Source organism: Aquarana catesbeiana, linkage group LG06, assembly GCF_042186555.1.
Source record: "Aquarana catesbeiana isolate 2022-GZ linkage group LG06, ASM4218655v1, whole genome shotgun sequence".
NCBI classification, from domain to species: Eukaryota; Metazoa; Chordata; class Amphibia; order Anura; family Ranidae; genus Aquarana; species Aquarana catesbeiana.
In genome coordinates, this window is record NC_133329.1 from 110,501,839 (window position 1) to 110,522,779 (window position 20,941).

The window sequence follows — 20,941 nt, forward strand, 5'->3', positions numbered from 1 at the left end:
TAAGCACTTTTGAAAGTGTGAAACGTGTCAGCTCCTGTGATCCGTTGTTTGCTGTGGCTTGTACTTTTTGGATTATTACCTCCTTTTTTTAATAAAGGCATTTGATTTTAAGTGCGGCTGTCCAGAATCTTCCCTTCATCCAATTACCTATGCTTAGCCAGCACCTGCTGTTCCTGTTCTGAGGAGAGCTACATTTCCAGACACCCTTCCTAGAGCGGCATTTCTCTTTCCTGTGATTACATCAATGCTGTAGCTCCACCCTGGGTGAGTAGATATGTGAGTTGTTTTTTAACTGAAAGGAGAAGTCTAGCCAGAGCTTGTTTGGCTGGGCTTCTCCTATGGATCACAGATGTGCAGTTCGTTTTGCACTCCTGTGACCCGTTTTCAGCAGAGAGCAGGCTGAAGTTTGCCCTCTGCTGACGATACCGATTTAAGTCCAGGCACCGTGTCATCCCGTCCACGGAGTCAGGATCCGCCAGGTGCCTGGACTGACACCTGTCTCAGCCTGTCAGCGAGCCACTGAGAGCCTGAGACGGCCGCTTAGCCCCCTCCACAGCTCAGCGCTCCATTGAGCGAGAAGAGAGAAGAGCAGTGAGCTGCTCACGAAGCTCTGAAAAACGAGTGATCGGCGGTGTTCGATTGCTCGGTTCTCCGTGTGGAGGTGCCGGGGGACAGATGCAGCATCCTTTAATTCTCTTTTAATAAGTTGGTGGAATTTTATACTACTACACTATGAGTACCTCCTTTGCCTTTACATCATCTTGAGTTTTTCTGTGGATTGCTTTGGAAACCCTGTTCCTGAACCCTTGCGTGTGCCTGCCATCCATCCATCCATCCCAGTGCAGCCAGACCTCCATCTTTGAGGTTTTACCTGTCGGTAAGCAGCTTGTAAGTGGGGTGTGCACCTGGGTGTAAAGTGGATTATCGGATTTGGGCAGCACACTCCTCAATTTCATGAACTGTTTGCCCTAAGCATTCTTTGTTGGACTGTTTTTGCACTGAGCACTTTGCCAATGTATTCTGTCTGGATATTTATGAATGAATTTGTCTTCACCTGTTGATGTTTATTATATTTATTTAAGCACCAGTTTTATGTTTTTTCACTTAATTGATTTATATTTGTATTGATGCACTAGCTCTTTAATTGATAGTGCAACAAACACATTTGCATTTTTATCAAAGGTACAGACAAGTTCAGTGGAGGACTAAGCCTTTGCATGCATACAGAACCTTCAGCCTTCCTTCTAAGGTTTTCAGAAGTTGACAGCATAGGATTCAGGAAGTAGACCCACTCACCCTATGGTGTGCACACTTTATTAGGTAAACTGCCCTGGTTTAATGGTCAATCAAGAGGACTTTTTGAACTCAGATCATTCACAATGTACAGTATATATTGTGAGCTTTCTGAACTTAAAGTATAACTAAAGGCAAAACTGTTTTTAAGTTTTGGATAGAGTACAGAGGGATTAGAACACTTGTCAGTTTTTATTGCAGTCTGTGCCCCCGTTAGGGAGATTCGCCCTTTCTATTTGTCCTGTTTTACCATTATAATTGAAAGTAAAAGGAAATCCCAAATTCTGGGTTGTCCCCAGAAAGTAATAGAGGGGAAATCTTCCAATGGGGACACTAGTTCTGGTGCCCTGGGGGTCCCCAAGGAATTCCCTTAATTTGCAGGGATTTCCTCTCACTTCCTGTTCGGTTATGGCACAGGAAGTGAAGGGAGATCTCCAAAATGGGACACAGGTGGCGGAAAAAAAAATATGACGGGTTAAAACCCTCCCTTGCTCTATTCAAAATGGGGAAAAAAAAAGTTATGCCTACAGTTCTACTTTAACTCACAGTGTACAGTAAGTGTGTGTAAAGGAAAAAAAAAATATGTATGTGTGTGTACTGCCTTTCTGTGTTTTATTTAGGTTATATGCTTATTTTTCTTTCTAATTTGAATATACATAATATACATACATAATATAATAAATACATAATATTAATAATTATACTTCTGGTTTAGAACGGTCTGTTGATTGTGTGGAAATTGGATCAGCGAGGTCGTGTTCAGGGTACCCCCTTATTGAAGTTGGAATACCACAAGCCATTGACTCACTGCATCTTTAAACCAGAAGCCCCTGAAGAGTAAGTCATACAAACATTATCTCATATACATGAGCATACCTAGGGCACTTTTTGGCTAGATGAAATGGAGAACGGAATGCATGGACATAAAGAAAGGAATGCATGAAGAGTCATGTTAAGGCTATCAATATGAGAACTCTGTATTAAAATACTCAAAATAACCACATACAAAGTTCTATTGTATTGTCATTTATTAAGGAGCTATCAGTACAGAGTGTCTTTCAAGAAGAATAACAGATTCTACATAAATACACATATGTGCAATATATAGTTAATGACCCCCAAAGATGTGTCTTCTCCCTTCCTTTAAGAGTTTAGCATTGGCTATGGGTTTAAGGCGCCAAGCCATTAAAGATTATTTAAAGAGTTCAACTCTGGCCTAATTTGTTGCGGATGTAGTTTTAGTTCTTTGTATATTTTAGTAGTCATTTGATTCCAGATTTTAAAATAAACCAATTTCATTAGTACTTCATGTAAGCTAGCTTTTTGCCCAGTGAAAAGACAAGACAATTAAAGCAACAGTACTAGACGCCTACTTGTACTTTTAAATCTAAGCATCACCTCTTCAAAGGTGCACACTGATCCTTGATCCAGTTGGGCTGGCAGCCTCTGCATTTCATAATGCAATCCTGGAACCTCATTGTAGACTGATGGATCGTCTGTCTTGCATTCTTGGATAGGGAAGAAAAGCATAGCTGCAACTTTAAGCTAAATTGGGAATCACCGGCAGCTCAGGTACTCCTGTGGTATACATAAGACATTATGGATGTGCACTAAACCCTTTTTTTAGGCTGGGTTCACACTATTGCAAATTGGATGCGGGTTCCTTGCATCCAATTCGCAATAACAGGAGATTTTGACCGGCTCTCTATGGAGGCAGTTCACATATCTCCACTGCGGCTCCGGTGCAAAATTTGTACAAGAGTCCTGTGCATCTTTTGGTCCATTTCAGGTCTAAATTCAACCAAAACTTCGGGCTGAAATCGGAAATAAAAACGGTGACCGGGGACGCACTGGACCCCTGCTGTGAGCCACATGCGAAAATAGTGTGAACCCAGCCTTCGTAAGATATTAACCTTAAAGGGGTTGTAAACTCTTGTGATGCACAGGTGAAAAAACTTCTGACACTGACCGGCCCCCCAGCCCCCCCAGTTTTACTCACCTGAGCCCGCTCGTTCCCTCAGTGGGGACGCGCTCTTCCTCTCTGCCCGTTGTCTTGGCTCTTGATTAGATAGATTGATAGCAGCGCAGCCATTGGCTCCCGCTGCTGTTAATCAAATCCAATGACGCAGGTGCCCGGGGGGGCGGGGCTGAGTCCTGCATTCTGTGTGAATGTACACAGATGCAGGACTCGGGAGCCCGCCCACACGGGTGTCCACCTTAGGAGAGCCTTCTCCAACGTGGAGACTCGATGCGGGGAGGAGCTACCAGCACTGCCGGGGGACCCCAGAAGTCGAGCATCGGGGCCACTCTGTGCAAAACGAACTGCATAGTGAAGGTAAGTATGACATGTTTTTGTTATAAAAAAAAAAAAAACAGGGTTTACAACCCCTTTAAGCATGCCCAAGACCATATTTCCAGGCAAGGCACTTATATGAGTATACGTAAGAGTGGTCAAGTAGATCTGTGATTAGTTGGTATGCATGTACAGGAAATTGTGTGACTTTTCTGGGGATTGTTTCAGGGATATGACCCAGCTGGCTAAGGCTGCAGTGAGTGGGGATGAGAAAGCCCTTGATAAATTTAATTGGAAAATGAAGACGGGAACACAGCAAGAGTTTTCCTTCTTCGTCAGCACAGGAGATGGTAAGTAGGAGGCAAACCCTGTGTTGATTTAGGCTTGCATTAATGCCATAACAGCCTGCTTATTCCAAGACACATATTAATGATCAAAACAAACATGTCAGGGTAGAATTGTGATCATTTAGCAGGATCAGATAAACTAACTAACAAAAGCCTTCACTATTCCAAATATATTTTTTTCCAATATGCCAACTAATTGTTACTACAGGACAAGAGTTTCCCTACGCACCAATAGCCACTGGAATAATACCTAACCTTTATTAAGGATTTTATTAAAATGACAAAGACTGTGTGTGTGCTTATTTACTTATGGGGGCTATAATAGACTCCAACAGTATAGGGTAGCCCAAACATACAAAGAAGTTGTGAAGGTGATCAATAATTTTTTACCTTGTCCAGAAAAACAAAAAGGTACTACTTAAGATTCTAAGATTCTAAGATTCTATTTTGAAGAACAGGGGTACATGCAAAAAACTCCAAAAAGCAAATCTAGGTCACGAGGTAAGGGTCATTGAATGGAGGTCTTATCGTGCCCAAATAACTTGGATCAAAATTTCACCTCTACCGTCGATAACCATACTTAGCACAACATTATACCCCATTCAAATCAGACCAATAATGGAGGTGCCAAATTTATGGTCTCAAAAACAGTGACATTAAGGACAATTATCAGCCCCCTTATTTTACTGTGCCTCCTCTATATACAGAAGACCAGACTATTAAATAAGGGCACCATAAATTCAACAAGGAGTCAGCCAACCCCCCCCCCCCCCCAACAAAATCCATGTGTACCCCTAAAAAAATCAAAAAATGCTCTCAAAGAACCCAACATGTTTCGTTCAAAAAAAATAAAGGTTCGTCAGGGTGGATAATACAAATAAAAGAAGCAACCAAAGTAATATAAAAAGAGGTGCAAACTAAACCCACAAGGCTCACCCATAAGAATGTATGGGGCTGCAGTTCACATACACATAAAAGCGGAACCTGTGCTTCAGCACTGTGAGATGTGCGAGCTTCCTTACCGATGCCAAGATCTTCTCCCTGGCTTCTTCTGGGTGTCTAATTCATGCCTGAAAATGTACACTGAGCTCCACATTTGTAGATCGGTGCACAATCTAAACAAGATTACATACAGGCAGGGGAGGTTTGCTGTGTTGTAGAAGAGCCTGTTTTTTTATTTTTTTAACTACACTTTAAGTAGGGAATCTGGCAGGGATATTTTCACTGCAGACAGGTTTTTACCGAGCAGACTACGCTCAGCGGTGTGGAGGGAATAATGAAAAGTCCACCATGCTAAACGGTACAGTTGTGTTAACCTTTGCTTACTATGTCCAGAAATAAAGTTTTACCTTTAGGTTTACAGTACTTTAAACAAGAAATTAACCACAGCAGCTAAAGCTTTAGACTTCTTTTTACATATTTCTATCTGTTTACTCTTCTTTCTGCTGTTTATAGGAGTTTTTTTTTAATAAGATGAATATACACACAATTGAATCTCACATTGCAGTGATCCCTTTTTAGACGATTCGGTTCCAGGTTTTAGGGAAAGGACTTAATTTTTGCTGTACTGTTCCTTTAGCTAATACATAGTACTCTGCAAATCCTTTATCTTCTAATAAATGCTTGTTTGTAAAACAATGATTGCATGGATATATAATGTATATAAATCAACCTTTTAAAAAATGTGCAACTAAAATTAATTTGTCCCACAACCATTGTAGTTTACCTTATCTAGTTATTGTTATTTTGTTAAATATCATATGTGTTGATTGTGCCATTATGTACCCAATAACTACTAGTAGTACTACTAGTAGTTAATCAAATATTGAGGTCTGTGTATATTACCGGTAGTATCAGTGACTATAACTTGCCACAATTGTTGCAAAGAATCAAAATAAATGGACAGGTTCAGTGCTGCATTTGATTACAGCAGTTAGTGGTGTTTGCGAGCTATGTAGAAAATGTCTGTGCATTGCATCTTGGTGCAGAGTCCTCTAACAGTAATGGTGGGTCTTGGCTCTCCGTTGTATACATAACTTAAGGATTATACATGTTGTGGAACATACACACCTTTGCTTTTTAATGTGTGGTGTGTTCAGGGACACTGATTAGGGAGTACCACCTCCTGTAGGGGGCCCAGGCTCCATCATTTAACAGGGGGGGCCCAGCATGTTCCATGCAGGGGTGGACTGACCATTCAGGCTCAGCTTGTTTAGGGGGGGCCCCATGAGAGGCTCTGTCACTGCAACTCTATCTGTTGCGGAGCACAAACCATACTCCTACTCCATCAAACTTTCCTGTAGAGCGGTCTCTGTTCACAGTGCTCTCCTCAGCATCCAATTTCCTATCAGTCTAGTTTCCTAGATCAGTGACATGTGATCGGTCCCCCCATCCTCCCCACACACACGGACACCCTTACATAAGGACAGGATAGGATGGAGACAGCGGAGAGCCCAGTGTCCGGCCACAGAACAGGGAACCCCCTCTCCAAGAGAGCCATGCATGACCAGCCCTGACCTTACCGGCCACCATGATCGCAGCCCTGATCTCCCATTCATTCTGCTGTGTCCCCAGCTGGGAAGATTCACAGATGATCCTGTGTGCGGATGGAGGATGATCTTTACACACTCCTGTGAAAGGGGCTATAGAGGCTGCAGATTCAAATATATAGTACACAGTAGCAGCTGTAGATCCTGGCTGCCTGAGCTTACAAGATAGCAACCTGGGGCCATAATTTTAAGGAGCAGACAAACTGACCCCCCCTCTCTCTGTCTCTCTCTCTATCACCCACCTCTCTCTCATCCACCTCTCTCTCTATCATCTCCCCCCCCTCTCTCTCTCTCTCTCTCTCTCTCTCTTTCTCGCTCTTGCGCTCTCTCTCGCTCGCTCTCTCTCTCTCCCTTTCTCGCTCTCTCTTATTTTCTTTCTCGCCCCTCCCTTCTCTTACCCTCCCTCTCCTCCCCCCTTTCTCACCTCCCTCACCCTCCTCCACATCTTTCCCCCCTCAGAGGGTAGGGTCAGGGGTGGGATTGGGGGCACCTTGTCAGGTAGCTTGTACAGGGCCCCATGATTTCTTATAGTGGCCCTGGGTGTGTTGAGCTCATTGTGACTATACCCAGGAACATTCAAAAGACAAGGTGAACATTTTGTTACAGACAGCAACCTTTTAAGTCCAACTTGAGACAAGGTTCTTACCCCAGATCATGCATGATACAGCATTTGTCTGATGTTTGTGGAGAGGGGAGAATTTAAGTTCTGCTTAAGGTACTATTGATTTTTGGAACATTACTAAGAGCATCTAAATGGTTTCCATACCACATCAACCTCATTTGAGCTGGAATGACCTAATCAAGAACACCAAAAATAAGCCAGGATGAATGTGTGTGCACTCTGCTTTCCTTCGTATACTGAGCACATTCTGTAGATCCCATTGAAACTAATTAAATTTAGCATCCTAGTAACTTCTGTGGTGAGATTTCCCTATAGTTGCCGCCCTTTCCCACAAGACTGTAACAAAGTTGTCTTGCTTTCAGCTGGATTCCCAACTATTTGTTAGCTACAGTATGTTTTATGGAGCTCTCATGGGCAGAGAGTAACGTTTTTGGCATTGTTAGATCAACCATAATTGGACAAAACTGGAAACTGGTGCAAATTTCTTGCCAGCAGAGTTCTCAAGAGATAAAAGAAGCCAGCAAGCGATTCAACTTGCCAGTGACCACTGCAAACTAAATTATCCATTTCAAAATGAATCAGTGGCCAAACTATAAACATTCAAGTATTAACATTTTCTTATCCAGTGGAAAATTTGTTTAAAAACAAACCCTCATTGAGTGCTGTAACTACAGACACCGTGGAGTAATGCCGCGTACACACGAGCGGACTTTCTATCCTACTTGGTCCGGCACACTTTCCGACGGACTTTGTCCGCCAGGTGCGCCGGACTTTAAAACGAACGGACTTGCCCACACACGCCGGGATTTTCCGGCGGGCTAAGTCCGCCCGTCTTTCCGACGGACTTTCGCCGGAGTTCCGGCGGACTTTCAGAATGAACGGACTTGCCCACACACGGACAAGTCCGTTCATTTTGAACGTGACTCAGGTGCGACGGGACTAGAAAAGGATGTCAATCTTGCCGCTTTTATCGGCTAGATTGACACCTTGCGAGCCCCGTCGCGGGGCATACCAGGCCCTTAGGTCTGGTATGGATTATAAAGGGGAACCCCGCTACGCCGAAAAAACGGCGTGGGGTCCCCCTAAAATCCATACCAGACCCCGATCCGAGCACACAGCCTGGCCGGTCAGGAAAGGGGGTGGGGACGAGCGAGCGCCCCCCCCCCCCCTCCTGAACCGTACCAGGCCGCATGCCCTCAATATGGGGGGTGGGTGCTTTGGGGGAGGGGGGCGCCCTGCGCCCCCCCCCCCCAAAGCACCTTGTCCCCATGTTGATGAGGACAAGGGCCTCTTCCCGACAACCCTGGCCGTTGGTTGTCGGGGTCTGCGGGCGGGGGCTTATCGGAATCTGGGAGCCCCCTTTAATAAGGGGGCCCCCAGATCCCGGCCCCCCACCCTATGTAAATGAGTATGGGGTACATGGTACCCCTACCCATTTACCTAGGAAAAAAGTGTAAGTAATAAAACACACTACACAGGTTTTTAAAATATTTTATTAAACAGCTCCGGGGGGGGGATCTTCCTCCGGCTTCGGGGGTCTTCTTCCGGCTTCGGGGGTCCCTCCGCTTCATCTTCTCCCGGCGTCCGGTTGGTTCTTCTCCGCTCTCCGGCCTCTTCTCCCGGTGTCGCAGGTCTTCGGCCGGCCCCTCCGCTCTCTTCATGTAGCTCTATTGCGAGCGGAGGTCCGGACTTCTGGGCTTCTTGGCTTCTTGGCTTCTTGGCTTCTTGGCTTGGCTTCTCTTCTCTTCCCCCAGATGTTGACACGACGCTCTCTCCGGCTGGACTGGTTTCTGAGGGCTGCGTTGTGACTTATATAGGCGGAGACCCCGCCCCCATATGATGTCACAGTCCCTGGGCATGCTGGGACTGTGACGTTTTAGGGGGCGTGGTCGACCACGCCCCCCGACCACGCCCCCTAAAACGTCACAGTCCCAGCATGCCCAGGGACTGTGACATCATATGGGGCGGGGTCTCCGCCTATATAAGTCACAACGCAGCCCTCAGAAACCAGTCCAGCCGGAGAGAGCGTCGTGTCAACATCTGGGGGAAGAGAAGAGAAGCCAAGCCAAGAAGCCAAGAAGCCAAGAAGCCAAGAAGCCCAGAAGTCCGGACCTCCGCTCGCAATAGAGCTACATGAAGAGAGCGGAGGGGCCGGCCGAAGACCTGCGACACCGGGAGAAGAGGCCGGAGAGCGGAGAAGAACCAACCGGACGCCGGGAGAAGATGAAGCGGAGGGACCCCCGAAGCCGGAAGAAGACCCCCGAAGCCGGAGGAAGATCCCCCCCCCCGGAGCTGTTTAATAAAATATTTTAAAAACCTGTGTAGTGTGTTTTATTACTTACACTTTTTTCCTAGGTAAATGGGTAGGGGTACCATGTACCCCATACTCATTTACATAGGGTGGGGGGCCGGGATCTGGGGGCCCCCTTATTAAAGGGGGCTCCCAGATTCCGATAAGCCCCCGCCCGCAGACCCCGACAACCAACGGCCAGGGTTGTCGGGAAGAGGCCCTTGTCCTCATCAACATGGGGACAAGGTGCTTTGGGGGGGGGGGGCGCAGGGCGCCCCCCTCCCCCAAAGCACCCACCCCCCATGTTGAGGGCATGCGGCCTGGTACGGTTCAGGAGGGGGGGGGGCGCTCGCTCGTCCCCACCCCCTTTCCTGACCGGCCAGGCTGCGTGCTCGGATCGGGGTCTGGTATGGATTTTAGGGGGACCCCACGCCGTTTTTTCGGCGTAGCGGGGTTCCCCTTTATAATCCATACCAGACCTAAGGGCCTGGTATGCCCCGCGCTCGCCGCAATAGGAAGATTTGTTTTTCCTATTGCAGCGAGCGCGAGATGCAATACCATCCCCTCGTGTCGTATTTGGTCTGTCGGACCAGCCTACACACGAGCGGGCTTTCCGTCGGACCAGCACACACACGAGCGGACTTTCCGCCCGAAACTGAGTCCGACGGAAAGATTTCAAACATGTTTGAAATCTAGGTCCGGCGGGCTTTTGGGAAGAAGTCCGCCGGAAAAGTCCGCCGCCGCCCACACACGGGCGGATTGTCCGGCACACTCTGGTCCGCCGGACCAAGTATGCCGGAAAGTCCGACCGTGTGTACGCGGCATAATTCAAACTTAAAATTCATCCCAAAAGTACTGAAGTTATTCTCTCAGCATCAATTGTTACTCTGTGCCAGCAATGAGGATGAGCCGAACACACCTGGGTTCAGTTCATGGAGGTTCAACTGAACATATTAAAAATTTGAATGCAAATAGCGACCCCCATTTATGTAAGTAGAAGCTGAAATGTCAGATCAATGTTCCCCAATTTTTTAAGCTAATTGGATTGGGATGGGACAAAAAATGATGCTGCCCCCTTTCCTTTCTGAAAATATACCAGGCCACATGCCCTCAAATGGGAAGTGGGGGGCCCATGTTGATGAGGACAAGGACCTCTCCCCCACACCCCTAGATCGATGGTTGTGGGGGTGCAGAGGGAACTTATTGGGATCTGGAAGTCCCCTTTAAGGTACTGTGGCCCCCAAATATTTGCCCTATCCTATGTGAATGAGTAAGGGGTACATATCACCCCTACGCATTCACATAAATACGTCAGATGTAAATGAACACATACATTTTTTATAAGTCCTTTAAAAAAAAAAACAGCCCCCAAATATCCAGCATTGTAAATCCAACGCCAGTCACGATGAACCTCTACTGGTGATTGTTGCAAGAAAAGAACCTGTCAATACGCTGACCCATCCACTCACGCCACACTCCAGCCACTAATGATAGCTCTCTGGAGCAGTCTTTAGGTTTATATACAAGGTGGCATGGATGTGGTGACATTACTGACCAAATCCAGACATGGTTATATTTGGTCTATGGCCATGGACATATTTTGCCAGTGATGTCACCACCACCCCACTGGGGGTTCCTGACTGTGTGAATGGGTCCGGTGATGTAACTGGTTAGTAAGGACTTAGCTGTGCCTGTACCTGCTAACGCCCTTAACAACTACCGACAGCAGGAAATTATCATAATATGTAATAGCTGTAGTAATACCACTATTATACATGATGTTCAGCTCCCACCGCACGGATAAATGTTCACTCTGAACCTTGGTCCAAACCTTTAGTTCATCCCTCTAATGTAAACACAGAAGGGGAACTCTGGGAGGAGGAAGCATGGTTTACTTTTAGGATGAATTGCTCCACATTGCCTGCAACTGCAGAGGTCAGTGAGATCTTAAAGTTTTAAAGCTCATTTACCAATTTGTTAAGAATACGTAAGTGCTTGGGTTGCTCATAGCCTGACTACAGGATTACCTTATAACAACCTCTTACAAGAGAAACATGGGGACTGCACTTACTGACATCTTCTTTTGAAATTCTAGATGCCTGTCTGTCATGCTGAACCTCTGGGTTCAATATTTTGAGTCAATTACTCCAGACAGGTATAAAGAAAAGGAATCCTGACATTACTCTCACTTGTCTAATTGGCATGCATGCATTTTCCACGCTAATAGCTTAGAAGATATTAAAACCATTAAAGTGGATGTAAAATTCAGAAATGAAATATGAATAAAGCACACCCCCCTATAGTGTGTACTTATCCCAATCCAGAGCACCAAGTGTTATTTATGTCTGCTGCTTCGTTCCTCTACTATAAGCATGACTCACTTCTGACAAGTTTTCCTGACACCAAGAGAAAAATGGTGATCGGCAAGAGAGCTCCAACTGTTTGACAGCCTCAGCTCTGTTTCTGTGTGCTGTGTAAAGGGCAGTGTGTCTCATCCCTCCAATCAGCTCTAAGAGCTCTCCTCACTGGTGTAACTTCAGCTGTCCGCCCCCTGCTTTTCAGAGCTTAGAGATCCTGTGTAAATTCTGGACTTTGAATGCATATTGGGAAAAGACGCTATTGATAAACAGGTACAACTTTATGTATTTGTTTAATCTCTGTGTATCACCTGAGGCCAATCACTTCACTGGGTATATGTGAGGGTTTACAGCCACTTTAAGTCGGCATAGCAGCTAGGCAACTAGTACCTGGTGGGGATGCACCAAAGTGGGATTACTAATGAGTAACTGGTGGATAACATGCTTTGTGACTTTCTTTGTTTAATTCTGCAGTATATAGTGTACACATTTTTATGCAAGCTTTTTGAACTTGGATTCCTCTTGATTCTAGGTTCGATACACTGGGTGAATGCACAGGGTAAAAGTAGCCAGATAATTGGTATGGACAGTCCTGTGCGCACACTACTTTTCATAGAGAAGAAATCTATGCTGGTTGTGATCTCTGAGAACTTCCTGCTCTTGCGGTTCTTCATAACTCCAGAAGGGGACGCTGAGGAGATCTCGAAGGTGAGCCTAGACCTAGAGGACTCCTGTCACTATGGCACACAGCTGAATAAGTCATGGGAGATGCACACTGTCCATGGCTTGTAGGGACCCTGTGAATTTTCATTTAGAGAGAGTCAGTCAAAAAGTGAGCAGTCACTGCTAATCTTTCTTATTAGAAGGCCTAGTATTCTCTTCAAAATTGTGCATTGGAAGCCCATTGTATTATATAGCAATTTGTAAAATAGATATTTTATATGCATAATGAAAAATGTAATAAATTATCATTTTATAAACAAACAAAAAAAAATTGACCAAAAAGTTTAGTTTCTCTCTGAGAATTTTCTAGATTATGGTTATGCTTACATTTATGGGTGGTATTTGGTTGTAACACGACAATTCTCCTATGACCTTTCCATCTTGTCTGTAGTGCTTTATACAGTGAATCCAGAAAGTATTTACAGCGCTTTACTTTTTCCACATTTTGTTATATTACAGCTTTATTCCAAAATGGATTAAATTCATTATTTTACTTAAAATTCTATAAGCGATACCCCGTAATGACAACGTGAAGGAAGTTTGTTTTAAATCTTTGCAAATTTATGAAAAAAAAAAAATGAAAAAAAAAAAAATCACATGTACATAAGTATTTACAGCCTTTGCTCAAAACTTTGTTGAAGCACCTTTGGCACCAATTACAGCCTCAAGTCTTTTTGAGTATGATTCTACAAGCTAGGCACATTTTATTTTGGCAGTTTCTCCCATTCTTCTTTGCAGGACCTCTCAAAACCCATCAGGTTGGATGGGGAGCGTCAGTGCACCGACAATTTTATACTGTAGATCTCTCCAGAGATGTTCAATTGGGTTTAAGTCTGGGCTCTGGCTGGGCCACTCAAGGATATTCACAGAGTTGTCATGTTGCCACTCCTTTGTTATCTTGGCTGTGTGCTTAGGGTCGTTGTCCTGTTGAAAGATGAACCTATGCTCCAGTCTGAGGTCCAGAGAGCTCTGGAGCAGATTTTCATCAGGGATGTCTCTGTACATTGCTGCCTTCATCTTTCCCTCAATCCTGACTAGTCTCCCAGTTCCTACCACTGAAAGACATCCCCACAGCATTATGGATGCTGCCCCCACCATGCTTCACTGTAGGGATGGTATTGCCAGGTGATGAGCGGTGCCTGGTTTCCTCCAGACATGACGCTTGCCATTTCATCAGACCAGAGAATTTTGTTTATCATGGTCTGAGAGTCATTGATGTGCCTTTTGGCAAACTTCAGGTTGGCTGTCGTGCTTTTTACTGAGTGGCTTCCATCTGGCCACTCTACCATACAGGCCTGATTGGTGGAGTGCTGCAAAGATATTTGTTCTTATGGAAGGTTCTCCTCTCTCCACAGAGAAACGCTGGAGCTCAGTCAGAGTGACCATCAGGCTCTTGGTTACCTCCCTGACTAAGGCCCTTCTCCCCCAATCGCTCAGTTTGGCCGGGTGGCCCACTCTATAAAGAGTCCTGGTGGTTCCAAAATTCTTCCATTTACAGATGATGGAGGTCACTGTGCTCATTGGGACCTTTAATGCAGCAGAAATTTTTCTGTGCCCTTCCCCAGATCTGTGGCTCGATACAATCCTGTCTCGGAGGTCTACAGACAACTCCTTGGACTTCATGGCTTGGTTTGTGCTCTGACATGCACTGTTAACTGTGTGCCTTATATAGACAGGTGTGTGCCTTTCCAAATCATGTCCAATCAACTGAATTTACCACAGGTGGACTGCAATCAAGTTGTAGAAACATCTCAACGATGATCAGTGGAAACAGGATGCACCTGAGCTCAATTTTGAGTGTCATGGCAAAGGCTGTGAATACTTACAATATGTACATGGGATTTTTTTCGTTTTTTATTTTTAATAAATTTGCAAAGATTTTAAACAATCTTCTTTCACGTTGTCATTATGGGGAATTGTTTGTAGAACTGTGAAGAAAATAATGAATTTAATCCATTTTGGAATAAGGCTGTAACATAACAAAATGTGGAAAAAGTGAAGCACTGTAAATACTTTCCGGATGCACTGTATGTGATCAGTTGATTCTTCCTATTATTCTCTCATCATGTCCTGGGAGAAAAGCAAGGGCGAATCTTATCGGTTAGAGGGCAATATGAACTGGTTTGTCTTCAGATAAATAAAACAATAAATATCCCCGCTCTGCCCCTGATCTCTTTGTTCTAGGCACATAACTCACAGGATCAGCTCCCATTAGAAAGGTGTAGTCACAACACATCAATTGCTAATATACAGGTGAAATGTAGCGCTCCATTTTCTATATAAGTGCCCAAATACCACCAATAAAAACATATAACTATCCACGAATGCAATTGTGCAACCGAGTATCAAATATAACCATGTAAAAAAAGAAAAAGTATCTCATAAATTGTGTAAACCGACCAAGTAAAAAAAACATATAAATAAATACCTTTTTCACAAGGTGTGCCGACTACTCCAATAAATTATAAAAACGTGTGAATGATTGTCCTTTATCACAAAGTTTGCAAACTGTTCCAGTAAACCGTCCCAATGACTGACACATAAATTACACCAGACTTCTGTGCATAAACGATCATCACTGTAAAACTAGTGAATCTGCAGTCTTGTAAAGATCTCCATATCAGTGTTCATTTTGGCTTCAAATTTCGATTTCGTTTTAGTGAGTCTTTTGGCTTAAATGCCATTTTTGTCGTATTTTAGTCAACTAAAACCTCCAGTACATTTTAGTCTACTAAATTCTAATGGGTTTAGTTATATTGTAATGCATTATTTAAGTATTTCTCTCGATTTTCAAAACTCATTATATACCCCTGGAGTAAACATCTAATAACATGTTATTATTTATCATATTAAAGTGTTACTAAACCTACAACATAAAAGTCAGTCTGTATATGCAGTAATGCATGCTTGTTAAACTCACTGTGGACCCTAAGGGGTTAATCCTTTGCATTGTGTAAAAAGGCTGTTTGACCCTGTCTTCTCTGATCCTCCCCTTCTTCCACTGTCCACAATCCATCTCCTGATAGTACAGAGCCTTGAAGTCACTCTGCACATGCTCAGTTTGGTGTGCATTGCTACAGAGTTCTTTTTTTGTTCCGGGAAGGGTGCCTGTGATCAGCACAGGGCCAATCAGCACTGTCCAGACAGAGGGTCATGGGTCTTGCAGCCTCATAGGACAGTCAGAGCGGAATGAAAACTCCTCCTACAAGCTTTAACCAGTGCTCAGCCAGACACTGATAGCAGTCACAAGACTGCTATATACTGCTGATGAGAAAAGGTATATAGCAGTTTATATTTACTAAAATAATTGCATTTCCATGTTCTGTGTATCATGGGAGACCAGATATAGTGAATGCAGGCTCCTGGGTTTAGTGATACTTTTTTAAGGTTTGAACATACACTACAGAGATTTAGCCATTGTGATATCAAAGCAGCTGAATCTGTGTCTTTAGTTCATGTTCAAACTTTTGATACCATAATTAATAACATGTCATTAGATTGTTACTCCAAAAGTATATAATGAGTTTGGAATTTTTTTTAGAATCATACTTACCTAGGTGGTTGTAGCATCGGTCCAATGCTGCATCTGTCCCCCTGGCGCCTCTAACACTCAGAACCGAGCGATCAAACACTGCTGATCGCTTGGTTCTCACAGCTACCTGAGCAGAGTGTTGGTGACTGTCAGTCAGCAGCTCTCTGCTCTGCCCCTCTGCGGTCACTGGAGCAGTGGGCTGTGGAGGGTGAGGGAGCCGGTTGCTGGTCCAGGCATGTGGGCGGATCCCAACTCCATTGTCGCGATCTCGACCGAGTTTGGACTGGCTCTGTGAGGTCAGCTGACAGTGGGCTTCAGCCTACTGTTTGCTGAAAACGGGTCACAGTAGTGCAGAACGAACTATACACAGGAAAAGTACAGCCAAACGAGCTTTGGCTGTACTTCTCCTTTTAAATAATGAATTACAATTTACCTAAACCCATTCGATTTTAGTCAACTAAAATGTACCGATTTCGATTTAGCTTTAGTCAGTCTTTTTACTAAAATGCCATTATTAGTTTTAGTCATATTTTAATCGACTAAAATAGTGTTAATTCAGTCGACGAAAATAACACTGGTCCATACTTGCCACCCGAGTGCACTAATTGTTGTGCCCTCACCGCCTGCGATGGACCTCACCACCGTATAGTAGGTCTAACATCACTTTAGGTACAAGCTCCTCAGGTTTCCACTTTTCATCCAGGGACTCCTATAATGGACCCTCCCCACTGTATACGACATCTGATATCACTTCAAGACACAAGAACTGCAGATGTCCACTCATAATATAACTTCGTCCTCCGGGGACTCAAGCAATGATGTATGAACATAAAAGAGACTTCATAGTGCAAGACCACTAAGTTTTATTTAAAGTCATATATAAAATCCACATTTAAAATCAGAATGCAAGCATGTACACAAGCATGCCGTGATCCTCGGTGGTTACCAGCCAGGGAGATTCTACAGTTCCATAGTGGGCCCGCCCAGTGTGATGACATCAGTAAACCACGTCCACTTGACACGTTGTGTCCCTCTGGACTTTTTTAAAGGTCTTCAGATACGTTAACGTAATAATTAATAAACCTTTTTTTTTTCTTTTTTTATTTGAGGGAAGGATTAGAACCCCTGATGGGTTTTGATGCTATCCAGGGCTCCATTTGAGAGCTTTCCCCAAATGAAAATCTGCAAACCAGGGAAACAGACAGAAATAAAAATATGACAGAGGTTCTAGCATTCTCCTATTTTACTAAACATAAGCATTTTAATTTCTGTCTGTGTTACTGTTGGAGTGTTCTTCTCACTTTCTGTCTGGTAGACTGTCAGCAGGACAAGAAGTAAAGGTAAATCTCTCTAAGTGGGCCCCAGATAGCAGTAAAAACCAGGAAGGCATTCTAACCCTTCCTCATCCTATCAAAAACAAAGAAAAAAAGTTCTGGCTGGCAATACATTAGTACAGTGCCTTGAAAAAGTATTCATACCCCTTGACATTTTCCACGTTTTGTCATGTTACAACCAAAAACTTAAATGTATTTTATTGGGATTTTATGTGATAGACCAAAGCAAAGTGGCACACATTTATGAAGTGGAAGGAAAATGATAAATGGTTTTCAAATTTTTTTACAAATAAATATGTGAAAAGGGTGGCGTGCATTTGTATTCAGCTCCCTTTACTCTGATACCCCTAACTAAAATCTAGTGGAACCAATTGCCTTCAGAAGTCACCTAATTAGTAAATAGAGTCCAACTGTGTAATTTTATCTCAGTATAAATACAGCTGTTCTGGGAAGCCCTTAGATGTTTGTTAGAGAACCTGAGCGAACAAACAGCATCATGAAGGCCAAGGAACACACCAGACAGGTCAGGGATAAAGTTGTGGAGAAGTCTAAAGCAGGGTTAGGCTATAAAAAAACATCCCAAGCTTTGAACATGTCATGGAGCACTGTTCAATCCATCATCCGAAATTCGAAAGAGTATGGCACAACTGCAATCCTACCAAGACATGGCCGTCCACCTAAACTGACAGGCCGGCAAGGAGAGCATTAATCAGAGAAGCAGCCAAAAGGTCCATGGTAACTTTGGAAGAGCTGCAGAGATCCACAGCTCAGGTGGGAGAATCTGTCCACAGGACAACTATGCACTCCACAAACCTGGCCTTTATGGAAGAGTGACAAGAAGAAAGAAAGCCATGAGAAGTCGAAGGATGATACTAAAATTGAACCTTTTGGCCTAAAAGCAAAACGCTATGTGTGGCAGAAAACTAACCTTGAACACGCCATCTCCACCGTGAAACATGGTGGTGGCAGCATCATGTTGTGGGGATGCTTTTCTTCAGCAGGGACAGGAAAACTGGTCAGAGTTGATGGGAAGATGGATCAAGCCAAAAATAGGGCAATCTTAGAAGAAAACCTGTTATGCCGCGTACACATGAACGGAAATTCAGCCAGCAAAAGACCGATGAGAGCTTTTGGTCGGAAAATGCGACCGTGTGTATGCTCCATCGGACTTTTGCTGGCGGAATTCGTGCCAGCAAAAGATTGAGAGCAGGTTCTCAATTTTTCGGTCAGAAAAAGTTCCTATCTGAAAATGCGATCGTCTGTACAAATCCTGACGCGCAATTTTCCTACGCATGCTCTGAACCAATTCGACGCATGCTCGGAAGCATTGAACTTCATTTTCTCCGCTCGTCATAGTGTTGTACGTCACCGCGTTCTTGACGGTCGAAAGTTCAGAGAACTTTTGTGTGATCGTGTGTATGCAAGGCAAGCTTGAGCGGAATTCCGTCGGAAAAACCATCCAAGTTTTTTCCCACGGAAAATTCGCTCGTGTGTACCGGGCATCAGAGTCTGCAAAACAACTGAGCCTCTGGCGGAGGTTCACCTTCCAGCAGGACAACGACCCTAAACATACAGCCAGAGCTACAATAGAATGGATTAGATCAAAGCCTATTCATGTGTTAGAATGGCCCAGTCAAAGTCCAGACCTGAATCACATTGAGAATCTGTGGCAAGAATTGAAAACTACTGTTCACAGACGCTCTCCATCCAATCTGATAGAGCTTGAGCTATTTTGCAAAGGAGAACGGGTAAAAATATCACTCTCTAGATGTGCAAAGCTGGTAGAGACATCCCAAAAAAAGTCTTCCAGCTGTAATTGCAGTGAAAGGTGGTCCTACAAAGTATTGACTCAGGGGGGCTGAATACAAATGCACGCCACACTTTTCACATGTTTATTTGTAAAAAAAATTTTAAAACCATTTCTCATTTTCCTTTCGACTTCACAATTATGTGCCACTTTGTGTTGGTCTATCACATCAAATTCCAATAAAATACATTTATGTTTTTGGTTGTAACATGACAAAATGTGGAAAATTTCAAGGGGTATGAATACTTTTTCAAAGCACTGTATACCCCATCCTGAACACTTTACAACTTGTAATATATGGTAGCTTGTCTCAGCGTTATGGTTGTGCCCCACAGGTGAAGCTGACTGGAAGGATCGGGAAGACAGCGGACATTCTTTGTATTAAGAAGACTTTGCTTGTTACAGCTACAGGAGAAAGTGTCATAAGGTAAACCTTTGTTCAGATCTATTGCATACAGCAAGGAAATTCCAGCACACTTTTAAGGCACAAATAATGTGCCATATTATTTATCAGTGGCAGAATTTTTTTAATTAATATTTTAATAGATTTGTTTAGATGCATTCAATTCTAGCACAACAATATTATTGGCATTAGCATGTGTGTAATGAACAATGTCATTATTGGCTGACCTTGAAGTTTAGGGTTGGGAATGGCATAAAGTTGAAGCTAAAGCTAAAAACCCCCAGCAAACAATACAAAATTGAAATACATATAGTGAGCTGGTTTGACCTATTAAATAAAGGATTTGTATTTCTATCCACCCAGTTCTGTGATTTACACAGCTCTGCCACACAATAGAGCCATTTTTGCAAACTCACTTTTTTCTACTACAGTTAAACAATACAGTATCGTCACATTTCTGTCTGTGTTTGGACAGTTAGGCTTCTCGCAGACAAGCTGTAAGCTTACCACCTCTGAAAAGCAATCTGCTGTGGGTCATTTTTCAGAGAACAGTATAGCAGTGACTGATAAGCGTTCAAGGGGTGCTTCTGTTTTTTTTAACTATGAGCAATTATGAACCAAGCATTTGACTTGTGGTTATGATGTGGCCCTATTGATCTCAACGAGTGAGTTTGATGGGTGGTGCATCAAGTTGAGTTGAAAAATGCAGCGGCCATGAAGCAAAGCATTGCAGCCGCAGCATGTGTACAGCCATTTCAAGCTGTAATGTTAGCATTCGGGTGGGTAGCCAGGGGGCATTAAAAACACGGCTCAGCCACCTGTTTCTACCCCACCCCGGCAAGGTTCAGCAGTTTATTTACTGCGATCTCTCCTCCAGTCAGCATATGGCATTGGTGCTAAACCTGTGGCCCTCCAGCTGTTGTGGAACTACAAGTCCCATCTTACCTCTTCCTTTGGGAGTCATGACTGTAGCTGTCAGCCTTGCAATGCCTCATGGGACTTGTAGTTCTGCAACAGCTGGAGGGCCACAGGTTGAGCACCCATTGCATATGGGCTTGTAGAAAACCTGATTGGCCCCTAGTGTTTTCTCACCACTCACATGCTGAATGCTGCTGTACAGGGGATTAGATGAGGCTTATACCAAGGCAAAGTCAAGTACAGGCGGTCCCCGGGTTACAAACATCCGACTTACAAACGAATCCTACTTACAAAAGGTGGGAGACAACAGGAAGTGAGAGGAAATCTACCCCTAGGAAGGGAAATTCACTCCTGTACTGCCCTGTACACACGGTCGGATTTTTCTACGGAAAAAGTGCGATCGGATTGTGTTGTCGGAAATTCCGATCGTGTGTGGGCTCCATCTGACTTTTTCCGTCAGAATTTCTGAAACA

The 20,941-nt window shown here is 44.0% G+C and overlaps 1 protein-coding gene across 1 annotated transcript in view; it reads left to right on the forward strand.

Moving 5' to 3' along the window:
• Positions 1–20,941, forward strand: part of IFT140 (intraflagellar transport 140) — a 205,630-nt gene that overhangs the window by 20,462 nt on the left and 164,227 nt on the right. The window contains exons 4-7 of the mRNA XM_073636682.1: positions 2,009–2,130; positions 3,815–3,936; positions 12,284–12,459; positions 19,483–19,574. Of these exons, the coding sequence (XP_073492783.1) occupies positions 2,009–2,130; positions 3,815–3,936; positions 12,284–12,459; positions 19,483–19,574 (512 nt within the window). The remainder of the gene's footprint in view (positions 1–2,008; positions 2,131–3,814; positions 3,937–12,283; positions 12,460–19,482; positions 19,575–20,941) is intronic.